Here is a 22,957-nt window from a genome sequence, read left to right as displayed (position 1 = left end):
CCCACTCCAGTGTTCTTGCCTGGAGAATCCCAGGAATGGGGGAGCCTGGTGGGATGCCGTCTATGGGGTCTCACAGAGTCAGACACAACCGAAGCGACTTAGCAGCAGCAGCATCTGCATATCTGAGGTTACTGATATTTCTCCTGGCAATCTTGATTCTACCTTGTGCTTCCTCCAGTCCAGCATTTCTCATGATGTCCTCTGCATATAAGTTAAATAAGTAGGGTGACAATATCCTGCCTTGACGTACTCCTTTTCCTATTTGGAACCAGTCTGTAGTTCCATGTCCAATTCTAACTGTTGCTTCCTGACCTGCATATAGGTTTCTCAAGAGGCAGGTCAGGTGGTCTGGTATTCCCATCTCTGTCAGAATTTTCCACAATTTATTGTGATCCAATAATCTCCTTATCAGTAATTATTTTAAATGTAAATATAAGAAAGCAGTGGCAGTTATACTAATGTCAGACAAAACATACTTTAAAACAAAAAAGGTTACAAGAGTCAAAAATATATGTTTAAAAAAGCTTCCATACAAGAAGATACAATTATAAACATTTACACACTAATGACAGACCGTTAAAATATATGAAGCAAGAATTGACAGAACTGGAGAGAGAAAAAGACACTTCTAAAATACGGTTGAGGACTTCAATATCCCGCTCACAATAATGGATAGAACAACGAGAAAGAATATAACTAAGAAATTGAAAACTAAATGCAACAAACCATCCAAATCTAACAGACATATACAAAACACTCAGCCCAACAACAATGGCATATACATTCTTCAAGTATACACAGAACATTTTCTAAGACCCACTATATATTATGCTACAAATTAAAACTCAAAAGGCTTTAAAAGATGTAGCTCATACAAAGTATATTTTCTGGCCACAATGAAATAAAGTTAGAAATCAGTAACAAGAGTCCAACTGGAAAAATAAAAAAATTGTAGAAATAATACACTTTAAACAACCAATATTTCAAAGGAAAAAATCACAACGAAAGTTAGAAAATACTTAAAGACAAATGAAAATGAAGATACAACACACCAAAACATATGGGTTGCAGCAAAAGCAGTGCTGGGGGGAATTTATAGTTATAAACGTTTACGTTAAAACACAAGGTACATTTCAAATCAACAACTTAATTTTACAACTGAAGGAACCAGAAAAAGAACAAAACTCCTCTAAACCCAAAGCTAGCAAAGGGAAGAAATAATAAAGATTAGAACAGAGGTAAACGAATAAAAAACAGAAAAATAATCGGAAGAAGTCAATAAAAACAAAAAGTCAGGTTTTTTTTAAAAGTCAACAAAATTGACAAAAAAGAGGAAAGACCAAATTACTAAAATCAGAAATGAAGCTGAGGACATAACTACCAATTCTTCAGAAATAAAACATACTTAGACTACTGGGAATAATTGTACACCGAAAAATCGGTCACTTAAATGAAACAGACAAATGCCTAGAAACATACAAACCTACCAAGACTCACTCCTGAAAAAACAGAAAATCTGAACAGACCTATAACTAGTAAGTAGATTGAATCAATAATAAAATCTCCCAATAAAGAAAAGTCCTGGACCTGACAGATTCAAAGGTTAATTCACCAAACACTTGAAGAACTAATACTAATCCTTCTCCAAATTGAAGAAAATACTAATCCTTCCCCAAAACTGAAGAAAAGTGAACACTTTTTTTTTAAAGTGAACACTTCTTAACAAATTCAATGAGGCTAGCATAACCCTGAAAATAAACCCATGCAGAGACACTACAAGAAAACTACAGACCAGTATCTGTCATGAATATTGATGTGAAAACCGTTACAAAACACTAGCAAACAGAATTCAACAGAATATTAAAAGGATAACACCAGGACAAAGTAGGACTTATTACTGGAATGCAAGGATTGTTTGACTGATGTAATGCACATTTATGTAATAAAGAAAAAAAGCACACAATCATCTCAATTGATGCAGAAAAGTATTTGACAAATTTCAAAACCCTTGAATTATAAAAACACTCAACAAAGTAGAAATAGAAGGAAACTACTTCAGATAAAAAAGTTGTATATGGAAAACCCACAGCAAATATACTCAATAGTACAAGACTAAAATCTTTCCCTCTAAAATCAGAAACAAGGTAAGCATGCCCACTTTTAGCATTTCTATTCAACATAGTACTGGAAGTTCTAGCCAGAGCAATTAGGTATGAAAATGAAATAAAAAGCATCCAAATTGAAAGGAAGAAATAAAATAATCTGTTTGCAAATATGATCTTATATGGAGAAAACGCTAAACACTCCAGAATAGAAAACTGTCAGAATAAATGAAATCAGCAAAGTAACAAGATACAAAGTCAACAGGCAAAAATTATTTGTATTTCAACACATCAACAATGAAGAATCTGAAAAAGAAATTACAAAATCAATGCCATTTATAATGGCATCAAAAAGAATACTTAGGAATTAAGAAAGCAAAAGACATGTTCAATGAAACAACAATGCTGAAAGAAATGAAGAAGACAAATAAATGGAAACATATCTCATGGTCACGGATTGGAAGATTTAATATAGGCAATGTCAATACTACCCAAAACAACCTTTGGGTACTACAGATTCAACACAATCCCTATTAAGGTAGGAGGTAGATGGACTCCCCTCCCCTGAGGGTAAAGCAACTGGAGATTCAAACTCTATTGACTGAAACTCCAAGACAAGAAAAGTAGGACAATTAAGGGAGGAGGCTGGACCCTGCACAGAACACATACTTCTCATTACTGAAGTCAGGAGACCTCCTAACCACACAAGCACAGAAAACACTCCTTGGAGGCCAAAGGGGAATTATGTCAAGGGATGTTCTACTCAGATGCCTTTTCAGTAAAATCCATCTCGGCTAAGAGATGCATGTGCACAAATGGGAGGATCCTGAGATATACCAAATATGGACTGTGAACCAGGTAATTCAAAATGATTGGCCAAAGGAAACCGGGAAGAAATACCCTAGAAGAGTAATTCTAACTGCCTCGAGGGCATGACTCAGTGACTCTCTCTCTCTCTCTCTCTCTCTGAGTCGACCCTTGTGTCTATCCACAGGCACTGTATTCTTTTTTCCTCTTAAACACTTCACTTGTTTCACTGCTTTCCATCTTTGTAGGAATTCTTTTCTGCAAAGCCAAAGGACCAGGGCCCTTGTCACTGACCTCTGGTCTAGTGGATAGTATCTGGTACTTTCACCCCTATGACCCAGCCCAGCCTTCAGCTGGGAACCCAAGCCCCGTTCCAAGTCACTGCAGGCCGAGGCCACCCGAGATCACTGTCAAAATCCCAATGACATATTTTGCAGAAATATTAATAGAAAGACTCAACTTAAATTTTAAATGGAATCTCTAGAAACCCCAAATAGCCAAAACAAATGGAAAAAAAAAAAAAAAAACCTCAAAACTGAAAGGCTCATAGTTCTGTTGCTGCTACTGCTAAGTCTCTTCAGTCGTGTCCGACTCTGTGCGACCCCATAGACGGCAGCCCACCAGGCTCCCCCATCCCTGGGATTCTCCAGGCAAGATCACTGGAGTGGGTTGCCATTTCCTTCTCCAATGCATGAAAGTGAAAAGTGAAAGTGAAGTTGCTAGTCGTGTCGGACTCCTAGCGACCCCATGGACTGAAGCCTGCCAGGCTCCTCTGTCCATGGGATTTTCCAGGCAAAAGAGTACTGGAGTGTGGTGCCATTGACTTCTCCGCATAGTTCTGTTAGGTAGTTAGAATTGGAAAAAGGAATCCAGAATGGTGGTGGCTGAAAGACAAGGAAGGGAAAAGCCCGCAAAAATAGAACAAAGGAAGGTACGAGGACCGGAGTGAGGACCTTAGGAAGAACAAACAGCACTCCTGGCTAGCCCAATTTACATAGGGAAAGCTCAGGGGGAGGAAAAGACATATAAAAAGAGGAGCCAAAGGGCTGGGGGTCTCTCTCCTGCGCGCACGTGCTCTCTCTCTTTCTCTCTCTTCTCTTCATGTCTTTTGGATCAGCATGCCCTCACACCTCAAGGATGTATTTTCCTTTAATTTCTAAATAAAACTGAGCTGTAACACAGAGCTGTAACACTGTCCGAGAGCTGTGGCGCTCAAGGGCTTTAACATCTGTCGCTTCAAATTTTTGTTGTGACAAGACAGAACCGAGGAAATGACACACTCCCCTGACAGTTCTTAATATCAAAACTTATTACAAAGCTAGAATAATTCAAACAGTGCAGCACTAGCATAAAAACAGCTACATAGACCAACAGAACAGAATAGAAAGCCCAGAAATAAACTGTCACATAAAATGTCAAATTTTTGACAAATGTGCCAAGACCAATTAATGGGGAAAAGGACAAGTTTTTTTAACAAATGGTGCTGGCAAAACATCATATCGATGGGCAAAAGAATGAAGTTGGACCCTTACTTAAAACCATATATAAAAATTAACTCAAAATGGGTTAAGGACTTAAATCTGAGAGACCTAGAACAATAAAAGACTTAGAAAAAACATAGGAACAAAAGCTTCACAACGTTGGTCCTGGCAACAATTTCTTTGGTATGATAGCAATGGCACAGAAAACAGACAATTTGAAAGTTGATGTTAATGAATTTGAAGTTAATGAAAATTTTTAAATTTGGGGCATCAAAGGACATTACCCTTAGTAAAATAACACATTACTTAAAAAATCATCCATTAATACATGATCCATTCAATGGGCAAGATAGGCCTACGGATTTTAATGTGGCAGAATAGGAAATATTCAATGATATTTTTTTCAGGTTACATTTTGCAAATAACCTTTGAGAAACTACCACTTGTGTAGTTTAACTTAGTATCAAAGATGAATATTACCTGAAAGAGTTATTTAAAACACTATGCCTTTACACACTGAGGAAACCAGATCTGAAAGAGACACGTGCACCCCAATGTTCATCGCAGCACTGTTTATAATAGCCAGGACATGGAAGCAACCTAGATGTCCATCAGCAGATGAATGGATAAGGAAGCTGTGGTACATATACACCATGGAATATTACTCAGCCATTAAAAAGAATTCATTTGAACCAGTCCTAATGAGATGGATGAAGCTGGAGCCCATTATACAGAGTGAAGTAAGCCAGAAAGATAAAGAACATTACAGCATACTAACACATATATATGGAATTTAGAAAGGTGATAACGATAACCCTATATGCAAAACAGAAAAAGAGACACAGAAATACAGAACAGACTTTTGAACTTTGTGGGAGAATGTGAGGGTGGGATATTTCAAAAGAACAGCATGTATACTATCTATGGTGAAACAGATCACCAGCCCAGGTGGGATGCATGAGACAAGTGCTCCGGCCTGGTGCACTGGGAAGACCCAGAGGAATCGGGTGGAGAGGGAGGTGGGAGGGGGGATCGGGATTGGGAATACATGTAAATCCATGGCTGATTCATATCAATGTATGACAAAACCCACCGAAAAAAAAAAAAAAAAAAAAAAAAAAAAGGGAAAAAAAAAAAAACACTATGCCTTAAAAAAAAAAAAAAAAGTTAACTATCCAGAGATCTACAGAGTAAAAAGGCAACCCACACAATTGAAGAAAATATTTACAAACCATATATCTGATAAGGTATTAAGACAGAGAATATATAGAGAAGTTCTAAAACTCAACATCAGAAAAACCAAAGAATCAGATTTAAAAAATGGGCAAAGGATTTTAGTAGACATTTCTCTAAAGAAGATATAGGAGTGGCCAAAAGGCACATGAAAAGATATTCAAACCACTAATCATTAAGGAAATGCTAATCAAAACTAGAAGGACATACCATTCCATAGTATTAGAATGGGTGCTACAAAAAACAGAAAACAAAAAGTGTTGGCAAGGATACCGAAAATCAGAACCTGTGCAATGCTGATGGGAATGTAAAAGGGTGCAGCTGCTAATGGAAATATGGCAGTTACTCAAAAATTAGAAGTAGCATTACCACATAATGTAGGAATTCCACTACTGGGTATATACCTTACAGAGCTGAAAGCAGGGTCTCTAAGAGATATTTCTACACCCATGTTCGGTGCAGGGCAGTGTGCGCACGCTCAATTGTGTCCAACTCTCTGCAACCTCATGGGCTCCTCTGTCCATGGAATTTTCCAGGCAAGAATACTGGAGCAGGTTGCCATTTCCTTCTCCAGGGTATCTTCCCAACCCAGGGATTGAACCCATGCCTCCTGCAATGCAGGCTGATTCTTTACCTCTGAGTCACCACTACACCAATGCTATGTAAAGCTCATATTGCTATGTGAGCAGATACCTAAGCCAACAGTAAGGGCACATTAGGTTACTCTCCAAATATTACTTTGCTAGTTTCAATTAAAGGGAATCAGATTACAAAACTGTTACACAAAAAAAGCCTAAAAGTTTAATTGTATTTCATTAAGGAAAACATTAAAATGAATTATTTTTAACTAGATGCATACAACTTTTATATACACTATAGATAAAATTAACAGGAGGTTAAGTAATTTCATAGTGTAAAAGTATAAAATCTTCTAAGTTCCAAAATACCTATAGTATAAAGAGCCAATATTCAAGTTTAGGGATCTGAAACTTAACACTCCTTTAATAGCTCTGCTGAAAGTTGTTAGAATGGTATTTCAAGTATTTTCTCTAATTTGAATTAAACATTATCTAAAAAATGCTAAGCTGGGGAAAAAATGCTAAGAACATCTCCAAATCCAGCATAACAGTTCAATGCTCTATTGTTTGTTGCTTTAACAAAATGAATGCTTACAACGAATTCAGAAACCACCTGGAGATTCAAACTCACAATGAAACTGCAATGGCAAATTATGCTACTTGACATTAGTTATTACTAGAGACGGTTCTTTAAGAAGGCAGAGAAGACAGACAACCTTATTATTAGTATAATTGGAAACATGCTGATACTTCCACCTACTTCTCTCTTCCAACATATATTACCTGTGAAATGTTCATCATTGATGCATTCCTTCATCTGATTAACAAGGGGAAAGGGAAAGTGTTACTTGCTCAGTCGTGTCCTCCTGTTTGCGACCCCATGAACTGTAGCCCTCCAGGCTCCTCCATCCATGGGATTCTCCAGGCAAGAATAATGGAGTGGGTTGCCATTGCCTTCTCCAGAGGATTATCTCGACCCAGGGATCAAATCCGGGTCTCCCACATGGCAGGCATATTTGTTACCATCTGAGTCACCAGGGAAACCCAATTAACAAGGGGAACTAACTCTGAAGAGAGTGAGGCCTGTGAACTGCTAGACAGGAGACTATGGTTGTGTGCATCTGGGTTGGTGGACAGAGGCATACATGTTTGTAGCCTTACTGGAGTATGGAGATTTCCCAGCCTGCTAAAAGACTGTGACGAGAATTCTGCTTACAAAAGTTCTTCCTTGTAAACTCACTGTAAATCAAGGACAGAAATTATGAGATTTTTAAGAACAACAACAGGGGGAAATATTTTTCTCTTAGCAGCTAGTAGAAGAATTCATTTAGTGGAATACAGAAATTTTAAATAAGGGTTTGAGGTGAAAGTCAATACTCTGAGAAACAAGATTTGGGGAATAATGCATACCTACTCTATATGAGAAAAGGAGATCTCATTTGCTCCTCAGAGAGGGAGGGACAGCCAGAGGCAGCTGCTGTGTCCTGTCCCACAAGAGCCATTCAGGCACTGTAAGCCCAATGTTTAGTATGGAATTTAATGTAAGCCACACTCTTCCAGCAAATTACATAATGAAATATTTATTCCAATTACGGTCAAGACTGATCTTAGAAAATGTTACTTTCTACTTTCTATTGACAAATATAAAATCATCTGCTAATTGTCAGACCAATTCACTTTCAGCAAGTCACTTTCTTCCTTTATTAAAATACATACACACAAAAGTTTGTGAAGTGTTAAGAAGTTTACTGAAGGAATACCATTCCTTTTATCATACTCCTAACTTCATAAATAACATCATTTTAAGCCCACTTTGCACCACTTTAATATAAATTAAGCAATGAGAAAAAGCATTATCATGATTCATGTGATTTTAAACATTTACACTTTATTATCACTGCACCATTTTAATCTTAACTTTTAGTAATCTCTCTTTCAAGTACATTCTATAATTTATTTCTCAGTTTTTTACAATATTCCTCAAAACTTAACTCATTTATAATATATTGTAAAGGAAATTCTAACCTTTACAACTGTATAGACATGGTATATTTTAGATGTTAATTTTTAAATGTGTGAGGGAATATGGAGGGTTTTTTTTTCTGTTTTTAATGTAAGATCTTAGTTTTCTTGCTTAGTTTTCTTAGCAAGAAGCCCTCAGACAAGCCACAGCCTTTGAACTGAGTTTCTTAACCTGTAAAATGAGGATGATAATCACTCACTCTGCTGCTGCTGCTGCTAAGTCACCTCAGTCATGTCCGACTCTGTGTGACCCCACAGACGGCAGCCCACCAGGCTCCCCTGTCCCTGGGATTCTCCAGGCAAGAACACCGGATGGGTTGCCATTTCCTTCTCCAATGCATGAAAGTGAAAAGTGAAAGTGAAGTCGCTCAGTCGTATCCGACTCTTTGCGACCCCATGGACTACAGCCCACCGGACTCCTCCATCCATGGGATTTTCCAGGCAAGAGTACTGGAGTGGGGTGCCATTGCCTTCTCCGATGTATAAATGTATACACATATATAAATATGCTTTCTGTTAAATGTAAAACAAAATGATTAAATTCATGAGGACCTAGAAAAATAACACCAACATTAATTTTGAGTCCTTCTTATATGAAATAGTTCAAGGAAGACACCACATGACAAATCTCAGCTGTAAGTCATGAAAACTTGATTCATTTCCAGGTTCTATATATTAAATTTAACATATAAGTAAATTCCTTATGCGTCACAATTCTTTAAACTTGGCAAAATATGGGAGAGCTATTATAAAACCAGACTTGGGAACTAAGGCACTGAAATGTTCAACTAAAAAGGAACAAAGGCTTTAGATGTAGCAGCAGTGTTGTAGAGAGCCATCCTTACTCAGGGAATCCCATCTTTTGGGGACAGTTTGCAACTTCCTATCTTTACAATGAGCACTTTGCAACATAAATTCTAAGGTCTGTCTTAGAAAAGTACAACCTTCCAAAACTGAACCAAGAAGAAATAGAAAGCATGAACAGGCCAATCACAAGCACCAAAATTGAAACTGTAATAAAAAATCTTCCAACAAACAAAAGCCCAGAGCCAGATGGCCTTACAGGCGAATTCTAGCAAAAGTTTAGACAAGAGCTAACACCTATACTGCTCAAACTCTTCCCAGAAAATTGCAGAGGAAGGAAAACTCCCAAACTCATTCTACATAGCCACCATCACCCTGATACCAAAAACAGACAAAGATACCACAAAAAAAGAAAATTACAGGCCAATATCACTGATGAACACAGATGCAAAAATCTTCAACAAAATTCTAGCAAACAGAAGCCAACAGCACAATAAAAGGATCATATACCATGATCAAGTGGTTTTGTCCCAGGGATGCAAAGATTCTTCAATATGTGCAAATCAATGTGATACACCATATATCAACTAACTCAAAGTTATTAAAAACCACATGATCATCTCAACAGATGCAGAAAAAGGTTTTGACAAAATTCAACACCCATTTATGATAAAAACTCTCTAGAAAGTAGGCATAGAAGGAACAACATATAAAGGTCACATACAACAAACCCACAGAAACATTATTCTCAATGGTGAAAAACTGAAAGCATTTCCTCTAAGAACAGGAACAAGACAAGGGCATTCACTCTTGCCACTGTTCTTCAACATAGTTTTGGAGGTCCTAGCCATAGCAACCAGAGAAGAAAAAGAAATACAAGGAATTCAGATCAGAAAAGAAGAAGCAAAGCTCTCACTATCTGCAGATGACATGATACTATACACAGAAAACCCTAAAGATTCCACCAGAAAATTACCAGAGCTAATTTTACTACAATCAAGGAATACAGTAAAGTTTCAGGATATAAAGTAACACAGGATATTCCTTGTATTCCTGTATACTAACAATGAAAAATCAGAAAGAGAAGTCAAGGAAACAATCCCATTCACAGCTGCAACAAAAATAATAAAACACCTAGGGATAAACCTACCTAAAGAGACAAAAGAGCTGTATACAGAAAACTGTAAGGAACTGATGAAAGAAGTCAAGGATGACACAAACAGATGGAGGGATATACCATGTTCTTGGATTGGAAGAATCAATACCATAAAAATGACTGTACTACCTAAAGTAACCTAGAAAGTCAATGCAATCCCTGTCAAACTACCAATGGTATTTTTCACAGAACTAGAACAAAAAATTTCACAATTTGTATGAAAACACAAAAGATCCCGCAAGAAGAAATGAGCTGGAGGAGTCAATCTTCCTAACTTCAGACTATACTACAAAGCTACAATCATTAAGACTCTGTCATATTAGAACAAAAACAGAAATACAGACCAATGGAACAAGATAGAAAGCCCGGAGATAAACCCATGCATGTATGGGCACCTTCTCTTTAACAAAGGAGCCAAGGATATACAATACAGAAAAGACAGCCTATTCAATAAGTGGTACTGGGAAAACTGGACTGCTAAATGTAGAAGAATGAAACTAGAACACTTTCTAACACCATACACAAAAATAAATCCAAAATGGATTAAAGATTTAAGTGTAAGGCCAGAAACTACATAGGCAGTACACTCTTTGACATACATCACAGCAAGATGTCTTTGAGGCACCTCTTAGAATAATGGAAATAAAAACAAATGTAAACAAAAGAGACTTAAAAGCTTTTGCATAGCAAAGGAAAAAAATAAACAAGATTAAAGAACAACCCTCAGAATGGGAGAAAACAATTGCAAACAAAACAACTGACAAAGGATTAATTTACAAAATATACAAGCAGCTCATGCAAGTCAATACCAGAAAAACAAACAACACAATAAAAAACACAGGCAGAAGACCTAAACAGACATTTCTCCAAAGACAAACAGATGGCCAACAAACACATGACAAGATGCTCAACACTGCTCATTACCAGAGAAATGCAAATCAAAACTACAATGAAGTATCACCAGTCAGAACTGTCATCATTAAAAAATCTACAAACAAATAAATTCTGCAGAGAATGTAGAGAAAAAGAAACCCTCCTGCACTGTTGGTGGGAATGTAAATTAATACAGCCACTATGGAGAGTAGTATGGTGATTGTTTAAAAAACTAGGAATACAACTACCACATGACCCAACAATCCCACCACTAGGCACATACCCTGAGAAAACTGTAAGAGACACATGTACCCTAATGTTTGTTGCAACACTTTTTACAATATCTAAAACATGGAAGCAACCTATGTCCATGAACAGATGAATAGATACAGAAATTGTGGTACATAATATGCAATGGAATACTGCTTGGGTATTAAAAAAACACACATTCGAGTCAGTCCTAATGAGGTGAATGAACCTAGAGTCTAGTATACAAAGTGAAGTAAATCAGAAAGGGAAACACAAATATTGTGTATAACATGTGTATGGAATCTAGAAAGATGGTACTGATGAACCTATTTGCAGGGCAGCAATGGAGACACAGACATAGAGAACAGGCTTGTGGACACAATGGGGGCAGGAGAGAGTGGGACAAATTGAGAGACTAGCATGGAAACATATATATTACCACATGTAAAACAGACAGCAAATGAGAATTTGCTGTGTGAAACAGGGAGCTTGAGCCCCAGTGTTCTCTGAAAACCTAGAGAGGCGGAATGGGGAAGGAGAAGGGAGGGGGGTTCAGGAGGGAGGGGACATATGTATACCTGTGGCTGATTTGTGTTGAGCCCAACACAATATTGCACAGCAATTATCCTCCAATAATTGTATTTTGTTCTATACTTCTAAATATTGTACAATTATAATCTTTGATAATTTTTTTAAAAAGGGGAAAAAGTAACTAAATGAAGCTATGTCAAATAAAACGCAAAAGAAATTACACCCAGAATATTAGAAATTATCATTTTAACTAATATATTTGCAAATTATGTTGTACTAGCCTGGTCACTGTTGGGAAATAAGTCATAAAAGACCTAAAAATTGCACAGTGACTAGAATATTGAGATACCTGTCAGAAAACTTGAATCAACTATTTAAGCCATATCTTTATAGCCTACTCTATCATTTGTTATATTATCAGAAATAACAAAAAATGGCAGCCTTAAACTGTAGGATCCAAATGAAAACCAAGTGTGATGAAGTCTGTATTATTCCTTTCACTGGGAAAAATTATGTAATTATAATGCTAGTAAATGCCCATAATTATGATCAGAGACAATGTACTGAATTATCAAAAATATTATAAAGATTAAACATTATCATTATTAAAAATTCTAAGGTCTGCAGAAAGGTTTTTAAACAAGTAAGCATAATATATGCCCATTCTGTGGGACTCCATTTATTTCTCATTTGTTGTATGGCGTATGGAGCCAACCATACTCTCCAGGCAAACCAAGCACACCAGATAATAAATACATTATACTGGAACAAAAGACAATTTTAAGTATACATTTTATGATCTAAACTAGCCTTAATTCTACCTATAGCTTAAGTCTGATAATTTAGCTGAATGATTTGCTACACAATAATAAGCTATTTACCAAAACATGATAATAAATTTTTACTAAATTATCAAAATACATTTGGGAAATTTCTGATATTCTCAATATTTCGCAACTTCTTCCAATCACTTTCCAGTATTATTTGCATTTACAAAATTTCTGTTTAGCAAGAAAAGTTTGGAGGGTTTAGGTTCTTTAAGCCAAGATTAGTCTTCCAACTCCACGATGGCAATTTTAAAGGCATTTTGTTTGTTCCTATTGTGAGAAAGGTATCATGTTCCATGAGGCATTTACAGATGTACAAGACACAGTCTCTGAACTCGAGGAAATTTCAGTCTAATAACTGATACAGAAAAGCTGAAAGTAACCTACAGGGACTTCCGTGGTGGTTCAATGGTTAAGAATTCACCTCACAATGCAGGGGACAGGGGTTCGATCCTTAGATGGGAACTAAGGTCTCACATGTCTCAGAGTAACTAAGACCACAGGCTACAACTAGAGTCCACACGTCACAGTGAAAGATCCTGTACGATGCAATGAGGATTCCATTTGTTGCAACTAAGACCAGATGCGGGCAAATATTTTTTTTTAACTAATATACAGTAAACACCACCAAAATTGTACAATTAACATTTTATTATATGGGTACTTTCTCACATTACTGTATTTGCTTTGAAAGTGAAAGTCGCTCAGTCATGCCTGACTCTCTGCAATCCCATGGACTGTTGCCTGCCAGGCTCCTCTGTCCATGGAATTCTCCAGGCAAGAATACTGCAGTGGATAGCCATGCCCTTCTCCAGGGGATCTTCCCGACCCAGGGATCGAACTCCATCCAGTCTTCCACGCTACCATCTGATGGTAGGTTCTCTACCATCTGAGCCACCAGGGAAGCCCCATATTTGCCTTATTTAGATTTTTATGGGCTAACTATTCATCTTTCTACACTTCCGTCAATCCACCTTGTATTTTTAATGCATTTCAAAGTTTCTGGCATAAGTATGTTTCATCCCTAAATACTTTAGCATACCTATCACTAACTAGAGTTTAGTAATTTTTACAGATGTTTTTAGAAAAAAAATTACAAATATGAAATGCACAAATCTCGTATCATTTGCAGATTTTTACAAATTCTTATACCTCTGTAAGGCAAACTCCTATCAAGATATAGACCATTACTGTCACCCAAAAAGTTCCTTCATGCTCATTCCCAATTAATCCCCACCTAGAGGGAGCCATTTTTAGTCATTTCCACACCCCACCCCCAGCCCCCCCACCCCAAGATTAAATGTACAGGTAATTTTTAAAATTCAAAACAAAGAGCCATCAGGCTGAAGAATCAAAAAAAGACTTCATGTGGATGGACAGGTGTGCAGATACACAATAAAGTAAATAAAGCAAAATGCTTAACAAGTGTAGAAATTAGATAGGTACTATACAGGTGTGAATAGATGAAAGTCACTCGGTCATGTCTGATTCTTTGCGACGCTGTGGACTGTAGCCCACCAGGCTCCTCTGTCTATGGAATTCTCCAAGCAAGAATACTGAAGAGGGCTGCCATTCCCTTCTCCAGGGGATCTTCCCAACCCAGGGATCAAACCCAAGTCTCCTGCATTGCAAGCAGATTCTTTACCATCTGAGCCACCAAGGAAGCCCCAGCTATATAGGTGTGCCAGTTATCAATCTGTTATCTCTCAGCATCAAATCTACCTTTCTTTGCCCCAGTTTATGACAATGGAACTAGAGTTCTAAAGGCTTCTCCTTCACCAGCTTTAGAGAGGGCCACGGGGTGACCCCACCACGTCACCAAGTGCGCTGCTGTGCCAAGTAACTCAGCTGTACCTGACTCTCTGCAGCCCCATGGACTACAGCCCACCAGGCAGCTCTGTCCAAGTAATTTTCCAGGCAAGAATAATGGTGTAAGTTGTCATTTTCCTACTCCAGGGGACCTTCCCAACCTGGGGATCGAACCTGTGTCTCTTGAGTCTCCTGTACTGGCAGGCGGATTCTATGCCACTATGCCACCTAGCAGGAGAGAAATACTTCCCTTCTGGATTCTGGTTCTCTATTATTATTATTAATTAGAGTGAAGGCCCAAAAGCACTGATGAGGAGACAGGTTCCAGCCGTGGCCTCACGCTCTGTAGCCACGGTAGGTATGCCCTTTTTGAAGAGGCTTGCATCCAAGCTCTGGGAAGGACTCTCTCCCAGTCTTTCTTCCTTGTCCAAGTATTAAGAGCTGCTCTTTTGCAACTGCTACTTCTGGGACCTTTAAACTCTGAGCTCTCTTACCTCTTTTAATAGTTAACCACCTCTCCTTGTTCTGGTTAACAATTCGTCATATTAAATTTTTAAATAACCAGTATAGTTCTCTCTCCTGACTGAACTCAGAATACTGTCAAGGATACTCACTGTACAGCTTTCCTGCATGTTTGAAAATTTTGGGGGAGGGAGGAAGCAGGGAGATATATTTTAAAAGACAGGGAAAATGTTAATGATTATTGAAGCTGCATGATGGACTGAAAAATTACATTGTCTCTTCATTTTGCTTATGTTTGTAACTTTTTGTGATAGTTTTTAAGTGGTGGGGGGTGGGGGAAGCTTCATATACACCAAAGCATTGGAGAGAGTCTGGCAGAATGGATTTTAACAGGCAGAAATAGAGTCTGAGAGTCCAGGTGAGGAAAAGCACACTAAAAGTAGAGGCAGAATACTGTAGGACTTGTTTGTTGCTTGTTTGAGCAACAGCAAGTAAGCTGGCTAAAGTAAAGGTGTACAATGCAAATGAGTATCTTTGCTGAGATCTTTTTTCCTCCTCTTTAACTTTCACTTCAATGTTAGTTCTTCATATTCAATTGCTTTTTCCCCCCTACTCTCCTGTCCCTCCCCATACTTCTACTTACTCTCCAAAATCTAGCTCTCACCCACTCTTCCACACCCCTTATTAACCATAAATTGATCCATTTAGAGTCTTTTCATACATCTTAATTTTTTTAAACAATGAGTGTAATTATTAAATATCTATTTTGGACATATTTATGAGAAAATGTAATTATGCTTGTGCTTATATAGCACTTTACATGTAAAGTCATTAGCAGTGACACAAGACATGTTTTCATAATCTCTAGTTAGTAGGAGATAAGAGAAAATATTAATATATTATTTTTATTATTATTGAATAACTTATGACTTTTTATGATTATAAAATACATCTGTACACACAAGAGTGAGTATGTGTGTCAACACATTATCTCCAGGAAGGAGTTCATAATATTCTTTGTTTAGCTGAGTAGTGAATTGAACAAACAATAAAATTAATACTCTCCACCCACCAATACATTTAAAGCACCCTTATGCTATACCCCAGTGACATCTCTCTCTCTCCTTCCTTAAGGATGACAAAAATCACAAAATTTGACTTCAAAAAGCATTTTTGTTTAAGCCAAATTGAAAATATTATAAAGTATAAAACCAGCTATACATGTAATAAGAACTCATAATAAAGGTAACATAATATAGAGCACATATACTATGTAAATAAAACATATATCATGATTCATAAAAAGCACATATGCATATGCACCTGTTGCACACATTAAAATGTACAAACACCCCAACTGAGTTCCTTTCTCTGTTAACCTGCATTATCCGCAAGGTCTGAACCAAGTGGCACATGCTCTTCTATCTACCTAAAATGCGACGGGACACAGGCGTCTTGCTGTACCTCACTGTGCACACTGTTTGCTGAACCCACAGTAGGCACGGCGCGAGCCAAGAGGCTGGAAGAAGCAGCGAGGAGCTGTAGGAACTGCATCTCCTGGCTGACACAGCGGCTGCAGCAGCAGTCATAACCTAAACTTCTCTCCTGGCTGACACAGAAGCAGACTTAACATAACCATAATGGAGCCCACAAGGGCTTTCCAGATGGAGCTTAGGCATGCTTACAGAACAAAAGAAGCCCATGGCCAAGAGAGTACCTCGTGAGGCGCATGCACAGTGCTATAAGTGATCTCAGCTGTTACATAATCATTATTTACAAAATGTGGGGAGAGAGACATCCTGAATACTGCCATCTTGGCTAATTTGCTCTTTCCCTATAACAGGTATTCCAGAACAGTAGACAGCAGAAGACAGATGTTGTCTGCGTCCCTCAGGCAATGACTATGCTTTCCTATCCCCTCTTGATGATGCCAGCTTGCAGGTGCTAGGTTTCACTCATGACCTAGGACAATGCATTGTTTCTAAACTTTGCACACCAAAACTGTTAATGTTAGTTCTTCCAGAAAAAATCAGCAACGATTAAGACAAGAACTGGGTTTCTCTCTTGCCTCGCACAGGACTCCTCCTGTGTAGTCAGAATCACTGATAGTGATGCCCTCCATAGGGTATACACACGGGCAGAAGAAATGCCTCCACAAAGATATGCTACAGCTGCTCCTGCTCTGGAAGATGCCTTGCTAATCCACTAAGTTTTGGAAGCCATGCAGCAGAACTTTGGGTGATAACAAAAACATACTATTCTGTCACCTGTGGCTACTGAGCACTTGAAATGTACCTGGTGTGACTGAGAAAATGTTTTTAAATTAATTTTACATTCACATATAGTTGACAAACGATATTATGTTAGTTTCAGGTGTACTACATAGTGACTTGATATTTGCATACCTGGTGAAATGATCCTGATGAGCCTAGTAACCATCTGTCTCCATGCAAAGGTATTACAGTATTACTGGCAATATCCTTAATGTTGTGTATTACATCCCATGGTTTACCTATTATATAACTAGAGAGCTGCACATTTTAATCCCCTACACGTATTTTATCCACCTGTCTATCCCCTCCCTTCTGGAAACTACCTGTTTGTTCTCTGTTTCATTTGTTTTGCTGTTTAGATTTCATGTATAAGTGAGAGTATGTGGCATTTGTCCTTCTCTGACTTATGGACTGAGTATAATACTCTCAAGATTGATCCATATTGACAGAATTGTCAAGACTTATCTTTTTATGGCTAAGTATTATTCATATATCACATCTTCTTTTCCCATTAGTCTGCCACTAGATCCTTAGGTCGCTTTCATACCTTGGCTATTGTAAATAATGCTGCAATGAACAAAGGAGGGCATATATCTTTTTGAATTAGTATTTCTGTTTTCTTTAGGTAAACGCCCAGAAGTGAAACTGCTGGATCATATGGCAGCTCTACTTTTATTTTATAAAGAACCTCAATGCTGTTTTCCATAGGAGCTGCACCTATTTACAATCCCACCAAGACAGCTTAGCAACATTTTTTAGTTAAGTCCCCTCATGCAAGTGAAACAAAAGAAAAATAAACAAATAAGACTACATCAACTGAAAAGCTTTTGCACAGCAAAGGAAACCATCAACACAAAAAGGCAGCCTAGCAAAAGTGAGAAGAAATTTGCAAATGTATGTACAATAAAGAGTTAATATCAAAAATATATAAAAACTCATATAACTCAACTTAAAAAACCAAAATAACTAAATTAAAAATGGACCAAGGACCTGAATTGAAATTTTTCCAAAGATGTACAGATGGCCAAAAGACACAAGAAAAGATGCTTAATTATCAAGGAAACACAAATTGAAACCACAATGGGATACAAATTCACACCTGTCCAAAAGGTTATTATCAAGAAAACAACTAATAACAAGTGTTGGTGAGGATACAGAAAAAGGGAATGCTTGGGCACCAATTTTATTTAATTTTTAATTAATTTGAATGTAATAGCCAAATAGCAACACAATTCCAGGCTTAGTTTGTTAAAAATCAGAGCCTTAGAACACGTATGTTTCAGTCAGTTCAGTCACTCAGTCGTGTCAGACTCTTTGTGACCCCATGCACTACAGCACGCCAGGTTTCCCTGTCCATCACCACCTCCTGGAGCTTGTTCAAATTCATATCCATCGAGTCAGTGATACCATCCAACCATCTCATCCTCTGTCATCCCCTTCTCTTGCCTTCAATCTTGACCAGCATCAGGGTCTTTTCCAACAAGTCAGTTTTTTGCACTAGGCGGCCAAAGTTTTGGAGTTTCAGCTTCAACATCAGTCCTTCCAATGAATATTCAGGACTGATTTCCTTTAGGATTGACTGGTTAGATCTCTTGCAGTCCAAGGGACTCTCAAGGGTCTTCTCCAATACCACAGTTCAAAAGCATCAATTCTTTGGCGCTCAGTTTTCTTTATAGTCCAATTCTCACATCCATACATGACTACTGGAAAAACCATAGCTTTCACTAGACGTACCTTTGTTGGCAAAGTAATGCCTCTGCTTTTTAATATGATGTCTAGGTTGGTCACAGCTTTTCTTCGAAGGAGCAAGTGTCTTTTAGTTTTATGACTGCAGTCACCTTCTGCAGTAATTTTGGAGCCACCCAAAATAAAGTCTCTGTTTCCATTGTTTCCCCATCTATTTCTCATGACGTGATGGGACCAGATGCCATGATCTTAGCTTTCTGAATGTTGAGGTTTAAGCCAACTTTTTCACTCTCCTCTTTCACTTTCATCAAGAGGCTCTTTAGTTCTTCTTCACTTTCTGCCATAAGGGTGGTGTCATCTGAGTATCTGAGGTTATTGATATTTCTCCCAGCAATCTTTTTTTTTTTTTCTTTTTTTTTTTTTTTAATTTTTTTATTAGTTGGAGGCTAATTACTTCACAACATTTCAGTGGGTTTTGTCCCAGCAATCTTGATTCCAGCTTGTGCTTCTTCCAGCCCAGCATTTCTCATGATGTACTCTGCATATAAGTTAAATAAGTAGGGTGACAATATACAGTCTTGACGTACTCCTTTCCCATTTTGGAACCAGTCTATTGTTCCATGTCCAGTTGCTTCCTGACCTGCATACAGATTTCTCAGGAGCAGGTCAGGTGGTCTGGTATTCCCATCTCTTTCAGAATTTCCCAGTTTATTGTGATTCACACAAAGGCTTTGGCATAGTCAATAAAGCAGAAATTGATGTTTTTCTGAACTTTCTTGCTTTTTCAATGACCCAACAGATTTTGGCTATTTGATCTCTGGTTCCTCTGCTCTTTCTAAATCCAGCTTGAACATCTGAAGAATCATGGTTCAAGTACTGTTGAAGCCTGGCTTGGAGAATTTTGAGCATTACTTTGCTGGCATGTGAAATGAGTGCAATTGTGCAGTAGTATGAACATTCCTTGACGTTGTTTTTCTTTGGAATTGGAATGAAGACTGACCTTTTCCAGTCCTGTGGTCACTGCTGAATTTTCCAAATTTGCTAGCATATTGAGTGCAGCACTTTCACAGCATCATCTTTTAGGATTTGAAATAGCTCAAATGGAATTCTATCACCTCCACTAGCTTTGTTCGTAGTGATGCTTCCTAAGGCCCACTTGACTTCACATTCTAGGATGTCTGGCTCTAGCTGAGTGATCACACCATCATGGTTATCTGGGTCATAAAGGTCTTTTTGTACAGTTCTTCTGTGTATTCTTGCCACCTCTTCTTAATATCTTCTATTCTGTTAGGTCCATACCATTTCTGTCCTTTATTATGCCCATCTTTGCATGAAATGCTCCCTTGGTATCTCTAATCTTCTGAAGAGATCTCTAGTCTTTCCCATTCTATTGTTTTCCTCTATTTCTTTGCATTGATCACTGAGGAAGGCTTTCTTATCTCTCCTTGCTATACTTTGGAACTCTGCATTCAAATGGATATATCTTTTCTTTTCTTCTTTGCCTTTAGCTTCTCTTCTTTTCTCAGCTATTTGTAAGGCCTCTTCAGACAGCCATTTTTCCTTTTTGCATTTCTTTTTCTTGGGGATGATCTTGATCACTGCCTCCTGTATAATGTCGCGAACCTTCATCCACAGTTCTTCAGGCACTCTGTCTATCAGATCTAGTCCCTTAAATCCATTTCTCACTTCCACTGTATAATCGTAAGGGATTTGATTTAGGTCATACCTCAATCGTCTAGTGGTTTCCCCTATGTTCTTCAATTTAAGTCTGAATTTGGCAATAAAGTAAGGTCATGATCTGAGCCACTGTCAGCTCCCGGTCTTGTTTTTGCTGACTGCATAGAGCTTCTCCATCTTTGGCTGCAAAGAATATAATCAATCTGACTTCAGTATATACAGTCCGGTCATGTCCATGTATAGAGTCTTCTCTTCTGTTGTTGTAATAGGGTGTTTGTTATGACCAGTGGGTTTTCTTGGCAAAACTGTTAGCCTTTGCCCTCCTTCACATTTTGTACTCCAAGGTCAAATTTGCCTGTTACTCCAGCTGTTTCTTGACTTCCTACTTTTGCATTCCAGTCCCCTATAATGAAGAGAACATCTTTTTTGGATATTAGTTCTAGAAGGTCTTGTAGGTCTTCATGTTTGCAAGATGTTAAATGCCAAAACACTACCTGCAATGCTGCAAATGTGGTTCCACCTCCTCTACCCTAGCTGCCTGGAATAAACATCTGTTTGTTCTCATTCAGACAGCACCTCTTTTGTGAAACTGTGGCAACCCAGATTTACTAACCTGCTACCTAACTACTACTAACCAGGTCACACCATGATGCCATTATTGGTTTACACATCTGTGTTCCCTGCTAAACTGGGAGCTCTAAAAAGGCAGCAACTGTGTATTACTTATATCTGGATCCCTAGTGCCTAACAGAATGCCACACCCTAAAATTCTTGCTCTATGCTCTCCTGGCCAGTTTATTACAGCAGTTTTCATCTAACCAATCCATATTCTCCACTACTCTTATTTGAAACCTCATAATCCCATCCATAACCAACATCTTAGAACTGGGGAAATTATAGGTCATATTATTAATATCTGTACCAAAGGATGTAGTGTTTTACTTCTACATACAATTGCTCAGTAGAAAACACTGTAGAATAGTGAAAACTATGCACATTAGAAACTCAAGTTCTCTAAAGACAAATAACAAGGCAGCGGACACTGAGGTCTGGAATTCAGGACTAGACACAAACTTGAGAATGTCTAACACAGAGGTGGCATTTTGAAACTAGCAATTCATGAATTAGATCACTAAGGAATTAAGTGCAGACAGAATACAGGTACTCCAAGGTTAAGAGATTAGAGGCAGAGAAAGAACTCGCAAAGAACACTGAGAAGGAGCAACCAATGACAGAGGAAAACCAGGAGATAGTTGTCTGAAAAACAGGTGAATAGTTACTTAAGAAAGAGAGTCATTAAGCTATGATAAACACTATTGATAGCTCAAATTAGAAAATAAGATTGTATTTCTTTTCCATAATAGCAAACCCTCCAAAACTGAGGAAAGAAAAACTGAAACATACCACTTGCATTCAATTACCAATAAAGGCCAAAGATACCTCTTGGCCTTTAATTAGCAATGCAACCAAAAGTTACACCAATGTTATCTAATATAGATATTTCATTTATTTCACACACATGCTATTCTAAAGCATTACATCTTAATACCACATGCAACAAGCTTTCAGAGAGCACAACAATTTTCTTGGGCAGCATTAATTTCAAACGAAAACCTCGTTAAGTTGTTTTACCAGCTGAGACCCCTAATTAACAATCAGAGTCTCCCATTCAGCTGCCACGCGTTCCTTAGAAATGCAGGTTTTGCATAATTTAAAGCTCAAGATGGTTTAAAGAACATCCGGTTTACAAAATAGAACGGACAAAAGTATCAACATTCCCAGAGGACTTAAGAGAAAAAGTTAGACTGTGCACACCAGTAAGGGACGGGCTCATTTCCCACAAAGCAGAAGCTCAATATTTTTCACGTATCTTGAAAAAAAGCTGTATCTTACAGCAGGGACATGACACGAACTTCAGGGCCCTCCACAATACCTTCCCCCTAACAGTGCGCGGAGAGAGGTACTGGCGAGCAGAAGAGCTGTACCTGTGTCCATAAAGGCAATGCGGGACGGCGCACAACCGCAAACCAGACTCTACGGTCTAGCCTCGGGCTGGGACTCACCTGTCTCCTGAGTGTGGAAGATGCGCAGCCCCCAGCCGCCTCTGAGAGGGCGTCCCCGCAAACCCCTCACTACGTCACGGGACACTAGGAGAGCGCGAGTCCTCTAATTAGAGAAGAAGGACCCTGGAGGACGCGGAGCTTTCGCTGCGTCCTTTCGGTCTCGGAGCTGCCGCACCACGCATCCCTTAAGAACTCTTCAGCGGCTCCAGCGTGCGCGCGCTCTCCCGCCTCGTCGCTTAGCAACCTGCGAAGCCGTCCAGTCTTCCCGACTAGTCACATTCCTCCCGCCCCTGCAGATTGTGAAGAGTTTTTAAAAAGATTTTA

General features: G+C 38.3%; 1 protein-coding gene across 1 annotated transcript in view; it reads right to left on the bottom strand.

Moving 5' to 3' along the window:
• The window catches only part of LOC122703108 (WD repeat containing planar cell polarity effector), a 267,027-nt gene that overhangs the window by 243,899 nt on the left and 171 nt on the right, over positions 1-22,957 (bottom strand). The window contains exons 2-3 of the mRNA XM_043917188.1: positions 22,756-22,877; positions 22,634-22,698 (exon numbers count right to left, since the gene is read on the bottom strand). Coding sequence (XP_043773123.1) covers positions 22,634-22,698; positions 22,756-22,877 — 187 coding nt within the window. The remainder of the gene's footprint in view (positions 1-22,633; positions 22,699-22,755; positions 22,878-22,957) is intronic.

The sequence above is a fragment of the Cervus elaphus genome, chromosome 11 (assembly GCF_910594005.1).
Source record: "Cervus elaphus chromosome 11, mCerEla1.1, whole genome shotgun sequence".
NCBI lineage: Eukaryota > Metazoa > Chordata > Mammalia > Artiodactyla > Cervidae > Cervus > Cervus elaphus.
Note: the sequence above shows the minus strand (reverse complement) of the source record. Positions and strands in the feature narration are given on the sequence as shown.